The 23,625-nt window shown below is 44.9% G+C and overlaps 1 protein-coding gene across 2 annotated transcripts in view; it reads right to left on the reverse strand.

The window, feature by feature from the left end:
- HIVEP3 (HIVEP zinc finger 3) overlaps positions 1–22,168 on the reverse strand; it is a 42,944-nt gene extending 20,776 nt beyond the window's left edge. The window contains exons 1-4 of one of the 2 annotated variants that reach the window (XM_074217775.1): positions 19,071–22,168; positions 14,724–14,801; positions 7,254–12,969; positions 313–458 (exon numbers count right to left, since the gene is read on the reverse strand). In XM_074217775.1, the coding sequence (XP_074073876.1) occupies positions 313–458; positions 7,254–12,443 (5,336 nt within the window). In that variant the 5' untranslated portion in view covers positions 12,444–12,969; positions 14,724–14,801; positions 19,071–22,168. Of the gene's footprint in view, positions 1–312; positions 459–7,253; positions 12,970–14,723; positions 15,279–19,070 lie in introns of those variants that run through there. The other variant, XM_074217776.1, reaches the window with a different exon arrangement.
- Positions 22,169–23,625: the final 1,457 nt, after the last annotated feature.

Raw genomic sequence — 23,625 nt, forward strand, 5'->3', positions numbered from 1 at the left:
CTGAACACAAACAAGGTAACTTGTCCTCCCTATAGCAACCCCATGGCCATAGTCATGGAGATCCCACTAGATCTTTACTCAGCCTGTCAGGAAGCAGAACAGAGATCTGCTGAAAGTCAACATATGAAGTCAGGAAGCATATGGCGGCTGGCAACAGCAGCCAAATGCTGATGTCATTTGGAAAGGCATCCCTGAATGCCAGTTCCACAAGGAACCTTCTTAACCAAACTCAGGTCTGAGTTCCTCCTCCCTACCCTTAACACCAAAGATAGAGGACTATCTTCATTCAACTGGACAAAATTAGATTCTTACCCTCCTTCGAAGATTTTGATCCTCGCTGGCTCCCCTCTTTTGGAGGCAGGGGTATCCTCCTCAGGCTTCCCTCTCTTTTCTTCTTCCTTCTTGGTTCGAGCTAGGTCTTTACGAGCCTCACTGGAGACCATTGAAGGGAGATGAGCCTGTTTCATCAGAGAAATAACAAAAAGCATTATATTTCCAGGTGTAGACACCACCTGCTTATTCAGTCAGAGATGTGAAAAACCATGAAATGCAGAGGTAGCCAAGGATGGTGGATCAATTATACTTGGCAACCCTGAGAAAGGCAAGTGGCATAATAAGAAGTAGGAAGTCAGTACCAGATTAGCTCTTGGCACACATTATGTCCTTTTGGTAGAGTTAGAAAACATGCTGAGAGTCCTTCATCATAGTCATCATCATCATAGCTATCACTGTACTTAAATGTCAATTTAATGTATAAATTGTCTCATTGGATCCCCACAACAACCCTGGGAGGTAGATATTATCCCCATTTTATAGATGAGGAAACTGAAATTGAGTGAGGGTCACACAGATACTACAAAGGAACAAGCAGAAAAATGCTAGGATCTCTTCTACATGACTGCCTATCAGATACTGGAAGATAGCTGTCAAGTCCCTCTCCTCAAGTCTTCTCTTCTGCAAGTTAAACTTCTGAACTGTGGTAAAGAATGGAGAGATGCTACATGAGCTGGTGGAAATATAAGAGTATTCCACAAGGAGAAAGGACATGGAGGTTCTGTTCTGAAGTTGTGAGTTGTCTTGGGAATATATTCCTTACTTGCCTCACTCCTCTCATAAAAGCTATATTTAATAATAGAAGTCCTGTCTGAGGTGGATTTGAACTCAGTTCTTTTTGATACCAAGTTCAGAATACTATGCCTTTTGCCACCTATCATAAATCCATTGATGTATTCATCTAATACTTCATCAGGGCAGCCAACAGGAATTCTAGTGTGGGGGGCCCTGTGGTTTGCATTCTGACAGACTAGAATGATGGGTTGAACCTGAGAGAAAGTCATTGAATATGGAACATGAGTTCAAAAAATCATCTGCAGAAGAATAAAGTGAGAGATGCTCAGAAGGACTAGGAAGAAGCTTAGGAAAGAGATTAGTAGGTTTGTGTGGATGATAAGATCATAAAAGACCACAGTGGGTCATGGCAATCAAAAAGCCAAAATGGCTTTAGTTGGCCTTTAAGTGACCAGGCAACCAGAATGAAATAAATGTTTGTCCTACTTCTTCTGCCCTGGCCAGAACATATCTCAGGTGACCAGTGCAGCTTTGAATGATACATTATAGTAAGTACATTGACAAACTGGAGGATGTCCAGAGGAAGGCAACTAGGAAGGTGAGAAGACCAGAGATCCCATGCCATGATGAGTATTGGGCAAAGCAATTGGGGATGGTCAAATCAAAGAAGAGAAGGTTGATATAATCACTTCAGCTGGGTAAAATATTGGACTTGTTCTGCTTGATACCAAGGGGGCAGAACTAGGAGCAATGAATGGAAGCAGATTTCTGTTTACCATAACCTTTCTAACAATTGACCTGTCTGACAGCATTATGGGCTACATCAGGAGGTAGTGAGATTTCTGGAAGCAGAAGATGGATGAGAATCATTTGATAGGAATGGCACAAAAGGGGGACTGTCATGCTCAGATTGGGACTGGTTCAGGTTCCTTTCAACAGTGGAGATTCTGTGACTTGATGTAATAACCTGTGTCTGTTCCTAACATGTGAGAAGTACTGCTTTGAATAAAGAAGAAATAATTGGTTTTGGATCTGGAATCTTTCTCTATTCATACTCACTCTCACAAATTTTCACGGGTCTCTTCAGAATCAGAATCTTATGCAGAAGGGTGCAGATCCTGGATCTGATCCCTATTGTTCTGTATCTGGGCATCTTAGAGGAGCTCTCTGTCTATTCCAGTCCACAAGATAAGAAGTCTATCTATCCCTACAGATCTATCTGGAAACTCAAGGGGCCAGTGGTAGTGGCACATGTCTGTAGTCTCTGTTACTCAAGGAGGCTGAGACTGTGGGTCACAGTCACTTATCTGAGCTTGAAGAAGACTAAAGTTGATTGTGGGCTATACAATAAGTTTGGTGCCTCTATGGTAAGCCCCATTCTGTGGGTTACACTAAGGAGAAGTAAAACAGTCCTGGTCAGAAAGGGAGTTCCCGTACCAGTCAGAGATGGGCTTGGATTTGGGAGTGCATGCTACATTTAGACTAGATGGAAACATTCTACCAAGGAGGAGGAGGGAAAAAAGGAGAAGGAGGAGAAGGAGGAAGAGAATAGGAGGATTAGAAAGGGGAGGGGGGGAGAGAAAAGGGAAATGGAGGAGGAGAAAAGAAAAAAAGGAAAAAAGGAAAAGAAAAGAAAGGAAAAGAAAGAAAAAAGAACATTTTGGGGCAGGAGGCCTGGGTTTTACATCAAAAATTCAACCTCAGATACAGTGAAATCTGAGTTGGAAAGGGTCCAAGAATGAGTTCATCCTGTCTATCTCTTACCTCTGAACAGGAACTCACTCTATACCATTTCCAATAAGTGGTCATCCACCTTCTACCTGATGACCTTCAGTGACAGGGAATTTCTCTACCTCCTTAGGCAACCCAGGCTACCTTGAGATAACTCTTTTTGTTGGGAGGGATTTTCCCCCAAGTCAATCCCAAACTGGCCACAATATAATTCACACCCACTGTTTCTAATTCTGCCCTGGAGGGGTCTGAGAAGAACAAATTTCTTTCAAGTGGCTTACCTTCAAAAACTTGAAGATTTAACCATCATTTCTCTACTTTGTCCTCTTTTCTTCTACTCCCTGTTTCCTTCAAAATGGACAGTCTGGACATATAAAATGTGGCATGCCTTAAGATTCTCGATGTGATCTGGCCTGAGTAGAGGACAATGGGATCATCATCTCCTCAATTCTGGAAGCCCTTTCTCTTATAGTTCAATCTGAGGCTCTCTGAAGGAGGCAAGTCAGAGTCTCTCTGTCCTCTGCCCCCATCAGACCACACCTGCAGTATTTTATCTACATCTGGTTACCACCTTGCAGTGGGGAGGTGGGGTGTTGACAAACTGGGGTAGTTCAGGAAAGGGACAAACAGGAATGAATCCTGTCCTGAAACCAGTCACCAGATGAGAGAGCCAAGGGACTGGGAACTGAGAAAAGGAAGCACAGCAAAAAAAAAGATTAGAGAGTTTCTACATACCTGGATTATAATTAATGATAAAATAAAGAGACAATGGAAAGGAGATGACTGGTCTGCCTGGCCTGTTTTTACCTTAAAATGTTCTCTTGACTATAGCTTTTAAGATACGAATATATCCATTTTCATCATGATATAAGCCAAGAGGCTTCCTACATTCTCTAACTTGATGAGCTCATCCCTTATTAAAAATGAATTACAAAGAATGGCATGACCAGTGGGACATAGGAATAACATGGTGCTGATTGGTGAATTCCTTGTGATGGTGTTCATAGGCAGTTGTATATATGTCGAAGAGGTCTCACCTTTCAAGGCTCTTATAAAAAAGGAAAGAGATGCTCTTGGAAAAACTGAAAGAAAGGAGTTAATCTTTGAATAATCCCCATAGGGACACCCTAAACTAAGTCAGGGGCTGCTGAGAACATTTCGTTCTAGACCAATAGGGTCAGGGCAAGGCATTTCTGTGCCTTTAGGTAGATTCTGACATTTTAACCTCCACTGCACTAATTCACATTGGAGGTGTTGAGTCTTTGCTGCAATATATAGCAAGATAACTGACCATAACATAAACCCTTATGGGCAGGTCATAGGGAGAGAAAATTTCTGGAAATAAAAAGAGGTGCATTTGTTCTCTAATCATTTAAGAAATGAAAATTAAAGCAACTCTGACCTTCTACCCCACACAGATCAGATTGGCAAAGATAATAAAAGAGGAAAATGATAAATGTTGGAGGGACTGTGGGAAACCAAGCACACCACTGGTACACTGTTGGAGGAACTGCAACAAGTCTAACTATTTTGGAAAGTAATTTAGAACCATATCCAAAAGTCTTTGTGACTTCAACCCAGCGATACCACTATGAGGTCTATGCCTCAAAGAGATCAAAGAAAAAAGGAAAAAACCCATACATACAGAAATATTTATAGCAGCTCTTTTTTGCAGGAACCAAAAAGTGGAAACTATGAAGGTACCTACTTGTTGGGAAATAACTAAAAAAATTGTGATATGTATATAAGTGTAATGAGCTACTATTGCACCATAAAAAATGATGAAATGGACAATTTCTGAGCAAATGGGAAAGAATTCTATGACATATTGACTCAGAGTGAAGTTATGACAACATTACCACCCCCCCAAAACAAAAAAAACTACTCTGAAAGACTGATCCATACAAGGAAGAGCTGTGAGTCTGAGAATTGAAGATGAAAGAAGCCACTCTTTCCCTGCCAGAGAGGTGATGTACTTAAAATGAAAAATGAAGGACACATTTTAGGATGTGTCATTTTGTAAGGCAACTTAGGAATTTGTTCTGTTGAACCAAGCATATTGGTTATAAGAGTTTTATTGACTTATTTTATTGGATGATAATGGAGGGGAGAGAGGCAGTAGGAAGGAGAGATAATGTATGCTTTTCAAAATAAACAGATTTTTAAAGTAAAAAGCATATATAGTTGTACTTATCAAAAGTCAGTTTTTAAAGATGTCCTTCTCCATGTGTGTTGAAATTGAAGTAGCTACCAATTTTTGCTATCCTTGATCTTGGCTCTGCTCACCAGGGACATTCCTGGCACTGGACAGTGGTGAATCAACAAAGGGGATAAGGAATAGGCAGTTTTGAAATATAAGGTTCCCAAAGAAATCTTGCTGTATATAACTCATCTTGGAAAAAACAATATTTACTTAAAGGGGCATTTGCCAACTCAAATAGGACTAAATTAGCTCTTCCTTATTCAATTTTCTTCAATTAGCTTCTGGCCCCTCATTTTCCTGTTGGTAAAAAAGTAAGGAAGAATAACCCATGTTGACAAAACCCTACAATTCTACTTTGTAACTTTCTCCAGAAAAGTGAACAACATGCTCCCCCCACCCCCACCCTGGTCAGGGGTTAGGGACCTCTGCAAAGTGACAAGGGCATTCCTTTGGCTAACTACTTAGAAACAGTCTGCAGTTGCATTTCCTAAAGGAGATTCTCCAACCAGGCTTAGTTAGGGTCTTTACCAAGATAAACTCCATGAGCAAGGAAGAAAGAAGCACAGATCACAGAGGTTGAGGACTAGGTATAGCTATTTCTATGGCATAGGAAAAGAGCCCTGGCTCTTGAATCAGAGGCATTGGGTTCAAGTGCTCTCATGCTTACTACCTGCAACAATCTTGGTCAAATCACTTAACTTTTCAGCTGTTTCTTCAGCTGTAAAATAGGGAAAAATAACACCTATCTCCCTTGTGGGGATCAAAGGAGATACAATTTGTAAAGCACTTGGCATGTGTCTGGTACATGGTAGGCAATTAATTAATAACTATTTGTTCCCCTTCTCTTCCCCTCTCTTCCTTCCCATGATCTATCTAGATTTTCATTGAAGGAATCATAGGATTCTAGATTCTGAGTAGAAGAAATCTTAGATGGCGTCAAATCCAGCCCTGACATTTTACAGAGGAGGAAACTGAGGCTCAGAGAGATCTAATTACTTGCCCAAAGCTAGTGAGTGGAAGAGCCAGCATTTAAATGCAGGGACAGGAATTTTCATCTGCCTTGGGGAAAAACCAAGACATGTCCTCAACCTTGAGCTCTTTTGAGGTTCTTTTATTTTTTTTTCTAATAACTTAAAGAGGAAAAAGGACCCCCATCCACCCAATTAAGGCTGCTTTCCTCAAGCAGTAGTTCCCTATTTATTTAGCCAGCTGACTTAGCCGACTCAGCAGACCATCCAGTGGCCTCATCCCTTAGAGCAATCTCATCCCTTTCCGGAGCAAAGCCGCTAAGTCAAGTACCAGAACTCTGAGCACACAGAATTCTTGAAGTAGGAAATGAGTTCATTTTACAGAACCTAGAGCCTCACTGTTAAGGCATTCTCTGAGTGGAGTTACACCACATGTCAGATGGGGGCCCCACCTAAAAAAAATAGAAGCCAGCTCTATTAGGAGAAGAACCAAATACCAGAAGTGAGGAGGAGGAAGACTAAGAGTTTCTGGGAATAAAAAATACTTCAATGATACTAGGGAATAAGTAGAGCAAAATGGGGTTGGTAGTGAGGATGAAGAAAAAAGATAGCAAAAGCATTGATGAGAAAGGGTATGATCTTGGATGTAGAAAAGTGCTAAGAATTTGAAACCATTACAAAACAAATTTTCCAACTTAGTCTGCTGAGGGAGTCATATCCTGTCTCTCCTACTGATCTACCCCCCCCCAACTTTACTTGTATAATGGAAATCAATGGGCAAACAAGGTTTTTCTTTTAGAGAAAATCACTGGAGGGCCAACTTTGCTAAGATGTACCTATATATCTGTCCAGAGAAGTAGCATAAACTTCTTTTAAAGGGTGATCAGGCTAAGTTATCAAGAGAGAAAATTTATAGTGGAGACTTCAGGGGACATTGGGTTGAGGGGAAGCATGTTGCACTAGGAGGTATTTAAGGTCCCTTTTAAGCACATGAGTCTACGAATCTGTTCTTTAGGTCACATCTCTGTAGGATGGGGAAAATTCTAAAGTAGGCTCAGAAGATCTGGCTTTGTCATTTATTAATCATGTAATAACCATTGGCAGATCCCTTCCCTTCTCTAGGCCTTAGTTTCTCATCTATAAAATGAAGGGAGTGGGCCTGATCTTCTCTACAGAACCTAAGTCATTCCCTTTCCTGACCGGAGTCCTTATAGGGACATCACTTAACAGAATTAATTATCAGTCTAGTTAGAGATGATAGAAACCATCATGATGGTTCTTACCTCTGTCATTCGGGGCTTTCGGGAGCTGGACGGGACAAGCCTTCCTGTCTCAGGATGTGGAGCCATGGCCATGGTGTAGGTCTCTTTGCTAACCTTCTGCTTGGACCTCAGGAGGGACAGAGCTGCTTTAGTGGATACCCCAGGCAGGTTGGGGTTGTACAGACTTATACACCAACCAGCATAAACAGAGGACCTCCTGTCTGCCTGCTGGACGGGATTTGGCTTAATGTAGTTTAAATAGCACCAACTGACATTAGTGGTCGTATGGAGGCTGGGGAACTGTAGTACCTTCTTGGCGTCTGTACCTTCCCGGGATTTTGCTATCCTGGGAGAAGTGGAGGAGGAGGTGGGAGGAGTCTTCGGTGGATGATCAGACATGTCCTTGGAATCTTCCTTCTTCATTCCCTGAAGGGGTGACTGTCTCCGGGAAGGCTTTCCAAGTGGTTGTTTGGATGCTTCCAGGCCAGGAACTCCTGAATGAGGCAGCCCCGAGTATTGAGAGGGAGGACTTTCCTTGGGAAGGGGCTGAGCCAATGAGGAGCTAGGGAGGGCCTCTTCTTCTCCTCGGCTTTGAATGGGGCTTCCAAACTGGGCTCTCTCTTGCCTCTTGCCAGCTTCGGCACCAGCAAGGATGGTGCTCGCTGGCCTGAGCAGTTCTAGCTTCTCTTCACCTTTGGAGCCTTCCTCCTCCTTCACCCTTTTCTGCTGCTGAGTCTCTGTGGTGAGTTCCAGGCTGCCAGCAGGGGACAGTACCCGTTTGCTGCCTCCTGCAGTGGACGGGCTTCCCTCCAGGCCCAGGATGCTCTCAGAGGACAGAGAAGAACCTTTCCTCTCTGCCAAGGGCAGAGGCACCCTCAGGTATGGTGTCGGAAACCCCCTTCTTTGCTCCTCACTGATCTGGGCTACCTCGAGACCCACTCTGGGAGCATCTACCCCACAGACTAATGTCCCTTTGGCCTGGTAGTCATCGAACTTGGGAAGCATGAGGGAAGATGGACTGCACTGGGACTGAGTGACCAAGATCTGAGAAAGAGTTGTATACATGATGCTTCCATAGGAGGGCATGTTGGTCTGAATTCGGACAGGAACAACCAGAGACACCGTGGAGTCTGGGCAGGAAGGAACAGTCAGTTGAGGGGTTGACGTCGATACTGGAGGGCTGGGGGCACGCGTCACTGGGTGCAACTGAACATCAGTGCCATAGTCTGTACTAGGGGAGAGGCCAGAGGGCCCTGTGAGTGGGGACAGACTGGACTTCACCGGGGGCAGATGGCTGCCAATCTCTCCAGGCAGATGAAGGGCAAACTGAGATTGTAGAGGCAGAAAAAAGCCCGAAGAGAGTGAGGAGGAGCTGGGATGGGGCACGGGGAGAAAGGAAGGGTGCTGTTGGAAGGGCAAATCAGCTGGATGAGGTATGAGCTGGTGAGGCATATGAAGCTGGCCTGGATGAAGAACAGCTTGCTGGAGGGGAATTGGAGTCTGAAATAAGGAGGGGGGAAGTGGGGGCATGGAGTATGGGGCAGGGAAGACCTCTGGCATGGCCGGAGTGGAGAACAACTCTGATGACTGTCCTGGAGGCTGGAGGAAGTGTTGAAAAGAGAAAAGGGAGACTGGAGGAGGGAGGTATGGTTTTTCATGCAGGGAGAGCTGGGGAATGGGTGGGTGGAACACTTGAAGGGCTTCCGTGTAAGGTGGGCTGGACACCAGCTGAGGACTGTCCTTCTGCTGACTCTTAGCACTGAGGTACCCACCATGGGAGGAGGAAGAGGCAGAGGCAGAGGAAGAAGTGGTGGTGGTGGTGGTAGAAGTTGAGCAGGGAGAGGAAGAGGAAGGCTGATGAAGCAGACTTTTGGAGGCAGATTTACTGGATGAAGGTAATGTCTCCTCTGTTTCCGGTCTCCCTTTGGGAGGTGCCTCTGGCTCATGTTCTGGATGCCGACTCAGGGAAGCCTGTCTCACCAGAAAGCATTTTCTTCTTTCTGGGGGGGCCGATGAGGTGGGAGGTGGAGCCAGAGACAAACTCCCATAATCGAAAGACTTGCTGCGGGTCTCAGATATCTGAGAAGGATGTGGCACGTTGGGGGACTGCTCTGAGGCTGACCGCCGCATTTCTCTGGAGTGGTGAGGGTAGCTCGGAACAGTCAACATGTGGGTGCCAAAAGACTTGGAGTGGGTTTCAGAGGAAGGCCCAGGAGTCTCTGTCTTCCCATGGTCTTCCCTTTCAAAGGATGCTGAGTGGCTGGAAGCATGGGACACGCTGCTTTCCAGGCTAGGGCTCCGGGTCAGGGAGATGGACTCAAAACTGGACTCCCCTGAGGACTGGGCCATCTCTGCCAGGCGCAGTCTTTTCTTTTTGGGGGGCAGCTTCTCTGCTGGGAGCTGAGCGAGTGTTTGGCTCCGCTGAGGCCACTGAAATTCCTCAGTCTTTTCGGGTTCCTTGGGTGGGGGTTCGGGTTCAGTGTCCGGCCTGTCAGGTTCCTCGGTGACCAAGATTTCAGGAACCTGGATGTTAGGCTGGCGGACTAACCTCGGCTGCAGGGAGTGGGAAGAGCGCCCGTGGGGAGTGACTGGTGGCTGGGATGGGAACTGCGACAAAGCCTTGTCCTCTCCTTCCTGGTGGCTAGGCTGCTCTGGAGGGTCCGGTTTTTCAAAGGAGCTGGTGTGCTGAATGACCGAAATTTCCGTGGAGATTTTTCTTCTCTCCTTCCCAGACTCAGAACTTGCAGCTGGTTTGGGAATCCTCGGGTGGAAGGCCATGGTCCCCTCCAGGGGTGGCACCGATGGAGCTGGCTCTGCTGGTGGCTTGGTGGGCTCGTGGGGGAGGGTCAAAGCAGCTTCAGAGGGGACTGGGTTGGCAAACTGGCTCCCAGGCCCCAGCGAGGAGTGACCTTTGGCCGACTCAAAGGAGGGGGGCTCTTCATCATCCCCCGGGCTCTTTTCTTTCCTTCTCTTCCTCAGTGGTGTGAGTTCTAAACTGGTCCCCAACTTATAGTGCATCATCTGAGACCACCCCTCGGGCTCCCCTTGGCTCTTTTCTACTTCAGAGGATGGATGGGCAACCGTGGAAGCAGGTTTGGCCAACTGAAGTTCCGAGCAATAGTACTTTTTATGGGCCTCATAATTATCCCGTTTCTTGTACCGAGCCCCACAGATGTTACATTCGAAGGTTATCCCTTTTGCTTTGGAGCCTTTCCGGGACTTTTTGGTGAGTTCGCTTTCCTTCACTTCTTTTTCTTCGGGGGGTTTGGAGGTCGTGTCCTTAGGGCCCAGTCCGAGGTCCTCGGAGCTATATTCCCCTCCCAAAGGGAGCTCGAAGGCGGGCTGGCGTTTCAGTGTGCGCGGGTGGGAGGTGAAGACCTGGCTGCGGCTCGGGGCGTCCGACTCACCGATGTGGTCGTCGAAGGAGTAGCTACCTCGGAAGGTGTGCGGGGAGCTGATGGTGCAGGTGGCGGAAGGCATGGAATGGCTCCTCAGGAGGGGCGCCGGCTCGGTGGAGCTGGGGGGCAGCTGCTGGAGAGAGAGCAGGGATGGGTCGGCCTTGCCCTTCTCGCCGTGGGGGAGCAGAGCTTTGGACGGGTCCAGCTGGAACGGGTCCCGGAAGATGCCGGCCTTGGGGGACTCGATGCTGCTCCTGCGGGACAGGGAGCTCCTCCTGGGCTTCACGCTGTCGATCTCGCTGGTGTCCACCACGGCTTCGTTGATGGTGATCAGCTTGGTGATGTGTTCGATGACCTGCGTCCGCGGGACGGAGATGGGGCCCAGGCTGGGCTTGTCGTCGGCGGCCAGGGCCAGGAGCGGCTGGCCGGCGGCGGCGGCCGTCAGCATGGCCGTCCGCTGGCCGATCCGTCCGCACTTGCCGAAGATGATCTCGGCGTAGGACTTGGCGTTGGTGTTGGGGGGGCTGATCTGCTGCTCGGCGCTCTCGGACCGGGAGAAGTAGCCCGACTCCGTGCTGCCCTTGCTCCCGGGGCTCAGGAAGGCCTGCTCGTCCAGCACCTTCTTCCTCTCGCTGAGCCTCAGGGCCAGCTTCTGCTTGATGGTGTGGGTGTCCTCCGCCTTGTGGCTCAGCGGATGCTCCGACGACGACGACGACAGAGGCTCGGCAAACTGGGGGCTCTCCTCCAGCGACTGGGAGGTGCCCGAATGTGAGGAGGAGGAGCAGCGATCTGGGGCCGGGGCCCGGCCGCCGGCCGCCCCGTAGAGGCCGCTGCCCAGGAGGGCCTGCTTCTGTCTGGGAGACAGGTCAGCCGGGGGCCCGGCCGCGGCCCCCGTTTCCTCCTCCGAGTCGGTGCTCTCTCCCTCGGTGGGCTCTTCGAATTCCTCCCCGCCCATCCTCTCCATCTCCAGCCCCGGGGGGTACATCTCCGAGCCCATCCCCGAAGCCAGGCCGGCTTTGATCCGGTGTGCGTGGGACTTGCGGTGCTTGTAGAGATTGCTTTTGGTTTTGAAGGAGAATCCGCAGGGGATGCAGGGGTAGGGCCGCTCCCCGGTGTGCGAGCGGATGTGCTTCTGGAGCACGCTGGGCTTGGCGCACGGCCGGCTGCAGTACTGGCAGATGTACTTGCCGGGCTTCTGGGGCTTCTTCTCCTTCTTGGGTGGTTCCTCGGCCTGCTTCATGGCCAAGTGGGGGGCCCGCGGGATGTAGACTTTGGGGATGGGCTGCAGTTCCTCGGGAGGGAGGATGGTCGGGTGGGCCGGGAGGAGCTGGCTCTGAGAGTGGAGCCCCGGGGACACGAAGGAGCCAGAAGGACCTGGCCTGATGGGCTCTACTAGCTGCCACGTGGGCGCTTCCAGGAGATGCTCGGCCTTGCCGGGCGACATAAATGCTGGTGACAGAGGGTGTTGAGGGAGCTGGGGGAGGTGGGGTGGGCCTTCGACGGTAGCTCTCTTTGGGGGCTTCTGGTGGCCCGTTTTCTCCTGTGGCCCCTCCCTCAGGACCAGCGGAGGTCCTGAAAAGTGCTGCTGCTGGGAAAGTAGCTCATGGAGGGGCGTGGCGGGGGAAGAAGTAGAGCTGCCCTGGAATGGAGGCGGAGCCGGGCCTGGAACCGGAATCGGGGCTGGGGTCAGGGCCGGAGCTGTGGCCGGAGCGGTGGAGGGGCCACTGGCTTGCACGGCTTCTCCTTTGGGAAGCCGCTTTCTGGGGCTGCCCTCCGACGTCTGTGCGGTCTTGACGCTTTGCTCGGGATCCATGGCCTTATCAGAGGCTGGGGATGATGCTACTTGGGGAAAGGTGGACGGGGCTTCATTTACAAATGGCCCGCGTGACCTGGTTCTGCCTGCATTGGAAAAGTGGGAAGCCAGAGGTGGTTCCAGAGGAGCTTTCACTGAAGTGTTGCTGGCTGCTATTGGACTAAAAAATGCACGAGAGTCAAAAAAAGAAGTTCCCACTGGTGGAGCTACTTCAATGCCTGGCGATAGCTCAGAACTATGAGTCCAAAGAGTTTCCCGATGGGCTTTGTTAACGGTTTGAGTCTGGCCATCTTGTTCCTGATGACAGCAGCGCCCTCAGAGTCAGGAGGCAGCCCAGGACATGTCTGTCTCGTGCTGGTTGGCAAGTCTTTGCGAATGCAGGACAGTCCAGCTCATGTCATTAGCGTAGCTCTTTCCCACAGGAGGAGTTCAATAACACTGAATGGTGAGGGCTGGTCCCTTGGGGTCCCTTCCCTTTGAGTTGGTATTGGGAACTGGTAGTCTTGGACAAGAAGGTCACACTCTTCTGGAATCATAGGTTCCACAATGAACACAGGAAAACACACATGCACATGTATATTTCACAAATACACAGACACATCACATCCATGCAGACATTTTGCCACACATATATCAAACATACCACACATGGAGAACCACATGTATATCACACCAAGGACATGTATACCACATAGGTATAACACATCACAAGTCCATCACAGGCACACACCCAAACCATGCACAGCACACACGAAAACACAAATACCACACATATACACAAATACATTCAGGGACATAAACACAATACAGACACATAGACACAAACACACACACCAGAGAGAGGGGGGGGAGAAGGAAAAAAGAAGTCATTGTAGCATCTTTAAAAAGAGTCTGGAAGTTATGACTTTGCTTTTTAAACTGTTGTCCTCCACAACCCTCACAATACAATAGGAAACCTTCAATTGTCTGCATACTCAGGCCAAAATCCCTTCTTTCCCCCACCCTCAAAGACCCCTCCTGGCTTTACCATTAGTGACTCACACATTGCTGGAAGCACACAAACCCAAGGCTGGGAGGGTTGAGGACAAATGAAAGACACTACACTGTCTTCCTTCCCACCCACTGATCCAATACCAATCAGTGGCTCCAGGTGGAGACACCAGGGTTCACTTCTGCATCAGATACTTACTGGCTGTGCGGATCCTGGCCAAACCACTTAATCTCTTAGCCTCAGTTTCTATATTTGAAAAACAGAGATAATGATAGCAACTATCCCATAGGATTATTGTAAGGACTTCGAGAGATAATGTAGGAATGGTGTTTTGCCCATTTTAAAGCACCACAGAAATCAGAGCTGCCATTATGAGAATGAAGACTTTAACTCCTCATATAACCTCTGTCTTGTGGACCCTCCCTGGAGCCTTTAGGATGTGAGGATCTAGACTAGAGGGTACCAAAATATCATATAATCTATTCTCCTTGTTATAGAGATGAGGAACCTGAGTTTCAGACATGGAAAGGGACTTGACCAAGGTCACACAACTCAGTGGTAGCAGAGCTGGGGTGGGTTTCAGGGTGAGCCAGTTGGCCAAATAGCAAACACTATTTTGCCAAAGTTTAGAATCCTGCTCTAGTTAGTAGAACATGTAACAGAGGAAGCCCCATGGGCATGGCTTTGTTCCTATTGGGTACAAAAGGCAGGGCTCAGGGTCACCCAAATGAGGGTTGGACATATGGGTGGGGAAGGGAGACAGCAGCCCAGTGCATCATGCAATGAGTGATTCACTGACAAAAGGGTGGCCAGTTGGGGATTAGCTTTCCATTTCTTTCCAACCCCACTGAACATTACTCCCCATCTGGCACTCTACTATCCAGCCCAACTGGTCTTCCCTCCATTCTTCCCATAAGAAGTCACTTCTTGTCTCCTCCTCCATACCTTTGCCCTGACAATCCTCCATGCTTGGAATGTACTCCCTCCTCGCTGCCATCTTTTAGAAGGCTCTACTCCACTGCCAACTACTATATGAAATATTTCCTGGTCTTCCCCTCTCCCCAAAAACTCTTATATGTATTTAAGTGCTTTGTGCTTATTTTCTGTTGATTCTCTTTATATGTGGTCTGGATGGGTTTCTACCTACACAATGTCTCCTCTGATGGACTAGAAGCCCTTGGAGAACAGAGATGGTTTCATTCTTTGTACTTATTTGTCCAGCCCTCAGCATAATGATTGGCTCCTTACTGGCACTTGAGAAATTCTTACTGATTATTGATTGTACTTACACCCATGGGTCACGACCTGGTCCCTGCCTCTGATTCCTCTGGACTGGGGAAAGTCGGAGGCCACATGTCGGAAGAACTCTGTGGGAATAAAGAGAATGGGAGCTGTTACCATCAGGCTCAAGAGAAACTAAATAATTCTTTACATAGGTGCAGACACAGGGGAAGGAATGAGGCAGCCAACCTGGAAGAGGAAAGTTTGACCCATGAACCAGCAACATCAGAGAACATCTGAGTACAATGCCTTCATTCTACAGAGAAGGATGTTAAGACCCAGTGAGGGGGAGGGACTGTTCCTATGACACACAGCCAGGAGGTAGTAGAGGTACAATCCAGATCTTCAGTAATATTTGTCATTTGGTCCCCTGACATGGCATCCTTTTCACAATGTTGAAGACCAGGTGCTGATGATAATAATGAAGATGATGATAGCATTTATATCATGGTTTAAGGTGTTCAAGACACTTTACAAACATATCTCACTTGATCCTGGGAAGAAGGTACCCTTACCCATTTTAATACCCCCATTTTCCAGAGGGAATACTAAGACAGAGGTTAAGTGACTTGCCCAGGGTCACACAGTTAGTGTCTGTCATCTTCCTTATTCCAGGCCTAGTATCTCACTGATATCTCACTGCCATCTTCATAGAGAATTCTAGTCTCAGATTCACTCTTCCCTTCCAGGAAACATCATTGATGTCCAGCAATGAAGCAGTATGTGCAAAAAATCACCTGAAAATGTTATAATGATAGTAGTATTGGAGTAAAAGTGTGTCTTACTGACTAGGGATCTCTGATGAATTCAAAGCCAGTATATTCTGAGTGTCAAGGAGTGTCATTTTACCTCCAAATAAGATAAGGTGTCTTGTGCCATGATCCCCTGGGGCACCCTGGGGAAACCCATGGACCTTTTCTCAGAGCAATAATATTCAATGTATAAAATAAGATACACAGGAAACCAAAAGTTAGTGAAAATAAAGATGTCATCTTGATGCTCAGGTTCTTGGCTATTCAAACCCTGCCTCTTATCACAGTGTGATCGCTGAATCATGGTTTCTTCATCTGTAAAATGGAGATGTTCCTAACACTCTCACCCTACAAGTGTGGTTGCCAAAGGGCAAACCAAACTGTGTGGGTGAGATGAGAAAAAGGTAGTATGGAGAAGTAGAAAGGGGGATGGGAAGCATTCATCTATTCGTCTATAGATTTAGACACCTGCACTGTTATCATTTAACTATACAGGGTGGGGGAGGGATGGACAGCAGACTGTATTAAATACTTAGCCACTGTGTGAGGCACCAGGGATACCAAAAAAAGACCAAAAGGGAGTGCCTGCTCTCAAGGACTTAGACTCTACTGGGAGAGACAATATACAAATAACTATGGACCTATAAGAAAGAACATGACTATAAGGCAATCTCAGAAGATTTCAACTTGAATCATGCTTCTTTCCCCAGGAAGTTTCTTCCCTTGGCTCATTAAGGTGTAGTATTCTACACCTTCTACACCTTGGAGTGAGGAGAGAATCAAAATTCTACCTCTGACATTCACTTCATATGAGACCATCATCCAGTCATAAAGCTTTGGGCCTCAGTTCTCTCATCTATATAATGAGGATAATAATAAAACCTACAGGACTTACTTTTCTTGGTCCCCCCCATTAGAGTCTTGATCTGGTTACCCCCAAATTACCCTGTATATATCTAGTCTTTTCTAGCTCTGACACTAACTATCCCAAGACCCTTTTTATCTCTATTATGTTGCCAGAGTCTATTTATTTTTTGTAAGAATTCTAGAGTGGCTGAAGGATTGGACAAGTGCCATTATATTCTTCTAAGTACAACTTTAAGTGATTTGGATTCAGAGATAAGAGTCAGAAGTAGGAGTAGGTCTCTCCCTATGTATGGGAGTAGGCAGAGTGTCTTGGGAAATTTAGGCTTTCCCTCTCTGCAGGGTGTTCTGTGGCTTCATCCTGTGGGTTTTCTCAGTGTGGGGTAAAGTGTCTATATCACATTGCACACGGAGGTTCTACTGGCACTGTCTGCTGGGGACTGTGGAAGCCATCAAAGAACCAATATTCATGAAGAGAATTCATTTATATTTGAGGACTCTTACACTTGGTTCAAACTGCCAATATGCATTTCCCTAAACTGAGACATTCCCTGCCAGGGCAGTGGCCAGAGCTGGGACTTCATTTAGACTCTCAACAAACAGAAGTTGCTTTGTCCCATTACTCCAGGTACTAAAGGAAGTGGTTCCCATCACATTGGGGTCTGGTTCCCAGGAAACAAGGATCCTTAATTCTGTGTTCTCAGACCATCTAATGCATAAAATAAAACACATAGGATTACAAAGAAAACCAATTATAGTGAAATATAGTCAAACCAGGTGACCCCAGGTAAAGAATTCTTGAAAAGTCTCCAAAATGATGTTGAGTGAAAGGAGCAGAATCAATAGAACATTATATACATTAACAATTACATTGCAAGTTAATCAGCTTTGATATATGTTAACTCCTCTCAGCAGTTCAGAGAACTTGGACAACTCTGGGAGACCTGTTATGGACAATGCTATCCATATCCAGATGAAGAAAAAAACAAAACAAAAAAAACTACAGAATCTGAACACTATGTTCATTTTTAAAAATATTTCTCTTATGTTTTTCCTTCCTATCCCATAGTTTTTTTTTCCTTTTCCCTTAGTCCTAATTCCTTAGACAGAAAATAACTAATATGTAAAATGTTAAGCATAAATGTACATATGCAATGTTCACTAGACTGCTGCTGAGGGGAGGGGAGTAGGAAGGGAGGGTGGAAGGAAATTATGTAACAAAAATATGCATGTAGATGAATATTGAAAAACTTTCATAATAAAATTTAAAAATTAAAATATCAATTAGAAAAAATTTTTAATTAAAAACAAAAAGAAGAGTCTCCTAGACATGTACATATATGTGAACTCAAATGTGATCTCATAGGGTAACTAGGGGGCATGATGGATAGAGTGTTGGGTCTGAAATAAAGAAGACTCATCTTTGTGCATTCAAATTTTGCTAAATGTTTCCCAGCTACATTTTAATCTAGGGCAGCTAGGTGGCACAATAGACCTGGAGTCAGGAAAATCTGAGTTCACATCGGGTCTCAGACACTGCCTAGCTGTGTGACCCTGGGTAAGTCATTTAACCCTCTTTGCCTCAGTTTTTTCACTTGTAAAATGAGCTGCAGAAGGAAATGGCAAACCACTGCTACATCTTAGCCAAGAAAACCCCAAATGGGATCACAAAGAGTAGAGCAAGACTAAAATGACTCAACAGATGTATGCTCACAGACATCTCATACATAGACAAATATATATCTACATATCTGAATAGAGAATAAGCATGGAACTGTAACTGAAGATGGAGATAGGTGATGGGCAGGTGACTGAGATAATATTTTGCATTTGTGTTCTGGCTGGCCTAGAGCAACATATGACATATTAACACTGTTTATAAATGCTTGTTGGATTGGGTAGAATGGATTGATTGGGCATATGAGAGAAAGGTGAGATTTGAGGGCCCTCTTGTTCCAGAGATACTTGTTCTCACATACTTATGACTCCCAAAGTTGTATGTAATCAAACACATGTCCTCCCTGTACCTCATTGGTAGTCTAAGGGCTAGAACAGTGACACATAGTAGGCACTTAACAAGAGGTTCTTGTCTGATTGTCCATTGTCTTTTCTTTTATTCACATGTAGCTACCTTGCCTCTCAGTTGGGTGTCTTCACTGGCCTTCAGCCCCTCACAGGTTAGTCGAGGGTTTAGCACAGCCCAGGAAAATGGGAGGTCCTTAAGAAATGCCTAAACTCATTGGGGATACATTGAAGATCCTCTCATGCCCATAGGCTCTTTGAGTCTTTCTCAGGTCTATCTTTTTGCACCTTCTCCTGACCCTCACAGATCTGCTAGTGCTGATGCCCAAATATTAAATGACAAATATTCATTGACTGAGTGTTGATTGGTTGATTGTCAAACATATGAGTACTTTATTTTCTCCTCACTAAAGAAGTGTCCAATAGTTTGAAACGAAGAGAAAACAATCAAAATCATTCCCGACAGACTTTGATATGGACATCTATTTTGTAGCCTTCCTCTCTGTAAGTTTGTTAGGGAGTTTCAGAACATAGAGAAAGGTCTTAGTGACCTGAACCTGATTTGAAGGAGAGGGCAAGGTCACCAAGAAGGTCAGCTCTTAGGCTGGACAGAAATAATTCCTGAGGAGCATTCCCAATTCCACTCTTTTCAGTTCTTGGGCCAGAACCAAGAGTGTCTCTTTGGCTTGGTCACAGAGAAAAGATGAGATGACTTACAGCAAGATGTATTTCCTGGACTCCTGGATAGGGGCATTCTCTGATGGCATCAAGTTTAACTCCACCTGTGAAAACAACAGCATCACTCACTAGAGAAGCTGAAACAAGTATGGTGGGAGTTGTCTCCTTGAACCTCTTCTCACATGGCACCCCAAGGACACCCAAGCAGGCATCCCAAGCATGACACCCAACTCCTGGATCAATCTTCTACCCCAAGCCCTGGTCCCACTGGCTACACTCCTTTCCAGATGATAGTGATGAAAATGGTTTTAAAGATCATCAAACACTTTCTGAAGCATTATTATACCCATATTAAAGATAGATGTGTGGTACATGGAAAATGCTTTAAAAGTACTTCCTACCTACTTCTCTACACTATCTTCCTGTCTCTCTCTGTTCCCTATTTCTAAGTTTCTAAACATCCACCTAATCTCTATCAGCCATTTATCATATATCTATATCTCCATCTAAAATTGCTATCTTTCTCTATATCTATTTATTTACCTCTATCATTTATCTAGATCTATCTAAATATATGCATCTCTCTATATATCTATCCACCTACACATTTCTATCTCTACATACCTGTATCTTTCTATCCATCTACCTTTGTCATTTATCTATATAAATCTCTCTCTATATATAAAACTATATATCAATCTACCTCTCTACATACTGCTATCTTTCTAATCATTTATCAATAACATTTATCTATATATAAATCTCTCTCTCTGTATATATATGTATATATTATATATATACCTATCTCTATATCTACCTCTTTACATATATGTATCTATCAATCTAGCTTTATCATTTATCTTTATCTAAACATATACCCATCTTCTTCTGTTTCTCTACTTATCCAGGCAGCCAGGTGGCACAGGAAATAGAGTACTGACCTTGGAGTAAGTAGGACAGGAGTTCAAATCCAGCCTCAGAAACTTACCACTTACTAGCTGTGTGACCTTGGGCAAATCACTTAACCCTAATTACCTTGCATTCAGGGTCATCTCCAGTCATCCTGACTCCTATCTGGCCACTTGACTCAGATGGCTCTGAAGAAGAAACTGAGGCTGTTGACTTAGCACAGCATTCCCTCTCTCAAATTCAATCCATGTACTTGTCATGGCATCACCTTCCCTGATGTCTTCAAGAATGGAGGACAAACATCATCATCTATCAATCTCTACATCTCTGTCAATCTTCTACCTCTTTCTATCCTTGTCTAGGTAGAGCTCTCTCTCTCTCTCTCTCTCTCTCTCTCTCTCTCTCTCTCTCTCTCTCTCTCTCCTTTTATAAGGGAAAAGAAACCAAAGGCTGAAGGACTTGCTCAAGGTCATAATGTAAGTATCAGACTCAGGATTTGAACCTAAGCCTCCTGACTTCAAGTCTAGTGCTCTGGACTTAGACATTCAATTAATCACTAAGCATTTAACAAGCACCTTCTTTGCACCAGCCACTGTGCCAGTCAATAAGATGGCAAAGACAAAAAGCATTCCTGCCTTCAGGAAGATTACCTTCTAATGGAAGAGACAACATGTACCTATACAGACAAATCACTCTCACATTTATGTGGCACAGTGATGCTCTCCCTTCCCCCGCTTATATCCTGCCCAGGAAATTTTCCCTGATTAATCAAATCTAACTCCAATTAGACCAAACTCTCTTCAGACTTGGCAGCTACTCTGGCACTGAAATATCATGACCACAGGATTTAGAGTTCCAGGATTGAAGTTTGAATCTCAGCTTTTCTGCTGGGTGCCCCCTTGAGCAACCCCCCTCCCCTGGTTCCCCGATGAGCTTCAGTTTCATCACCTCTAATGGATCACATAGCCCCAGAGGGCTCAGGCTCTACACTCCTACATTCTTACACATGCTAATATGATTTAGGCAATACAGTAAATTGGACAGTCCCGGGGCTGGAGGCCAGGGATGCCCAGCTCTATTGCTTGCCTTCTGACTTGCTGTGTGACCACGATCAAATGACTTCCTCTCACTCTGATGGTTTCTTCATCTTTCAGATGGGGCTAAGCCTGCACAACCGGCCTCCCAGGACTGCTGAGATGAGATAATGTCTGGGAAAATGCTTGGCCTAGATGATCTTGGTCTCTTCCAGATCTAAGGACAATGTTCAGTGAGTAGAGCTTCATAACAGGGGAACTCGGGTCTAGGCTGTCAGTGGCCCCAAGCTTCGGATGACATCCCTGCCAGAAAGTGGGGAAGGTTTTCAGAGGCTGGCCTAAGATAGGAGGTAGGGAACACTCAGGCCCTCACCCCAACTGGAAGTTAAGAAGGGGCAGCACGGGATAGTTTTTGGGCTATTAAAGAAGGTCCAGTAGGCAGGCAAGGCTAAGGAGGATTTAGGTATTCTCTAGTGATTCACAAACATTTTATAAACATTTTTACATTCTGAAAAATTATGGAGGACTTCCTCCTCCCAAATGCTTTTGCATTTTGTGAGCTTTTTCCATGAATATTTACAATATTGGAAAATAAATGAAACATCTTAGTATTATTATGTAATAGTTGTGACTTCACAGATCTCTGGAAAGGACTTGAGGGACAATCAATAGTCTTCAGATCACACTTTAAGAATTGCTGATATATAGGGACGGCTAGGTGGCGCAGTGGATAGAGCACTGGCCTTGGAGTCAGGAGTACCTGGGTTCAAATCCGACCTCAGACACTTAATAATTACCTAGCCATGTGGCCTTGGGCAAGCCACTTAACCCCATTGCCTTGAAAAATCTAAAAAAAAAGAAAAAGAATTGCTGATATAGTAAAAAGTATACTGGTCTCAGCATCATGAGAGACTCGAGTTCAAATCCTAAATTAGACACTAGTTGTATGATTGTATGATTTGGGATAAAAGCTATTTTACCTCTTCTTAGCCTTAATTTCCTTTTCTGTAAAGTGGGAATACTATACCTCCCCCCAGAGCGGGTGTGAAGATCAAATGAAATAATTTATGTCAAATTCTTTGCAAATCAAAATCATTTTATAAATATCATCTATTATTATATTTCATTTATTATTATTTTAAAATGAAAATTCTCATCTTTTGATGAATTTCAAATTGAAAATGTCTCAGTTCATGTAATTATCTATTATTATACTTTAATATTTAATGATTTATGGATTATTATAGCTAAGTGGCACAAGGGACAAAACACAGGGTGTGGAATTAGGAATATTTGAATTCAAATCCAGTCTTATGCAATTACTAGCTGAGTGAACTTGAGGCAAGTCACTCAACCCTCTTTGCCACAATTTTCTCATCTAAAAAATGATCTGGAGAAGGAAATAGCAAAATTCTCCAAAATCTTTGCTAAGAATACCACAAATGGAGTCACAAAGAGTCAGATTTGGCTGAAATGACTGAACAACAAATTATAATATGTATAGATAAAATAACTGCTTCTTGTAGCTAAATAAAATACATTATTATATAAAAGTATTGTATAAAAATATGTACATATAGGAATATCTAATATATTCATTTTTCATAATAATTTGTTCATTATAATATGTGAATATCTTATAAATAGATGGTATATTAATTAATTATAGCAAATTAATCTGTAAAAATATTATTATTATTATTTCTGCTGTGGGTTATTAAAGAGTCATCTCAGATCCCTCCAAAATCTGAGCCCAGTGACTTGGAACTGTTGTCCTTGGGATAGAAGACCTGGATTTCATTTATTTTTAATTTTTTTCTTGGCTTCATTAAATACCCCCAACAATATTAGACAAGTGTCTGGGGGGTGTTTAAATCTTTTCCCTGCATTCAGATTCCAAGTCTTTAGAGCATGGGTTCTTAATTTGGGGCTCATGGGCTACTTGCTATAGTTATATTTCAGGGGCTCTTTGAACTTGGAGGAAGAAAAAATGCATCATTATTTTTACTATTCTTTAACTGAAATTGACCATTTACTTCAATTATTTAAAAACATAATTCTCAGGATTTTACATACTCCTCGATATGACAAAGGGACCCATGATATATAAAGATGAGGAATCCCATCCTTAGTGGGTAGGAACCATATTATTTTTTTCCTTCCCATTTCCCTCCTTGGTGCCTCATATTCAGTTACATATGGAATAAGGACTCAGGTGAATCAGAGAACTGACTTGACTGACAAGACTCAAGAATGTGGTGACAGAATCACGGAAAGTCAAAGCCAGAAGGACCCAGGGAGGTAATCCATTGTTACCCACAACCTGGTAAGGGCCAGAGGGGGGAAGTGGTTTACCCATAACCAAGTAGAGAAGTGAGTGATTTAGGACTAAAACCCAGGTCTTCCTAATTCCAACCCCACTTGAATCATCTTTTCACTACCAAATTCCAGTGCTCAAATTGCCATAATGGGTCTGATAAAGGATCTTTCTTGTAGAAAGGTTTGGGTCCTTTTTTGTTGTTGCTATTAAAACTGGGATTGTCCCAGAAAATCTAGGAAATACTTTGGACTATATGACCAGGGTCATGGGCAAGACCCTCCTTCTGCTGTCACCATTACCCGAGCTGCTCATTGGGAATTCCCTGAAAAGA

The sequence above is a fragment of the Macrotis lagotis genome, chromosome 1, assembly GCF_037893015.1.
Source record: "Macrotis lagotis isolate mMagLag1 chromosome 1, bilby.v1.9.chrom.fasta, whole genome shotgun sequence".
Taxonomy (NCBI): Eukaryota; Metazoa; Chordata; class Mammalia; order Peramelemorphia; family Peramelidae; genus Macrotis; species Macrotis lagotis.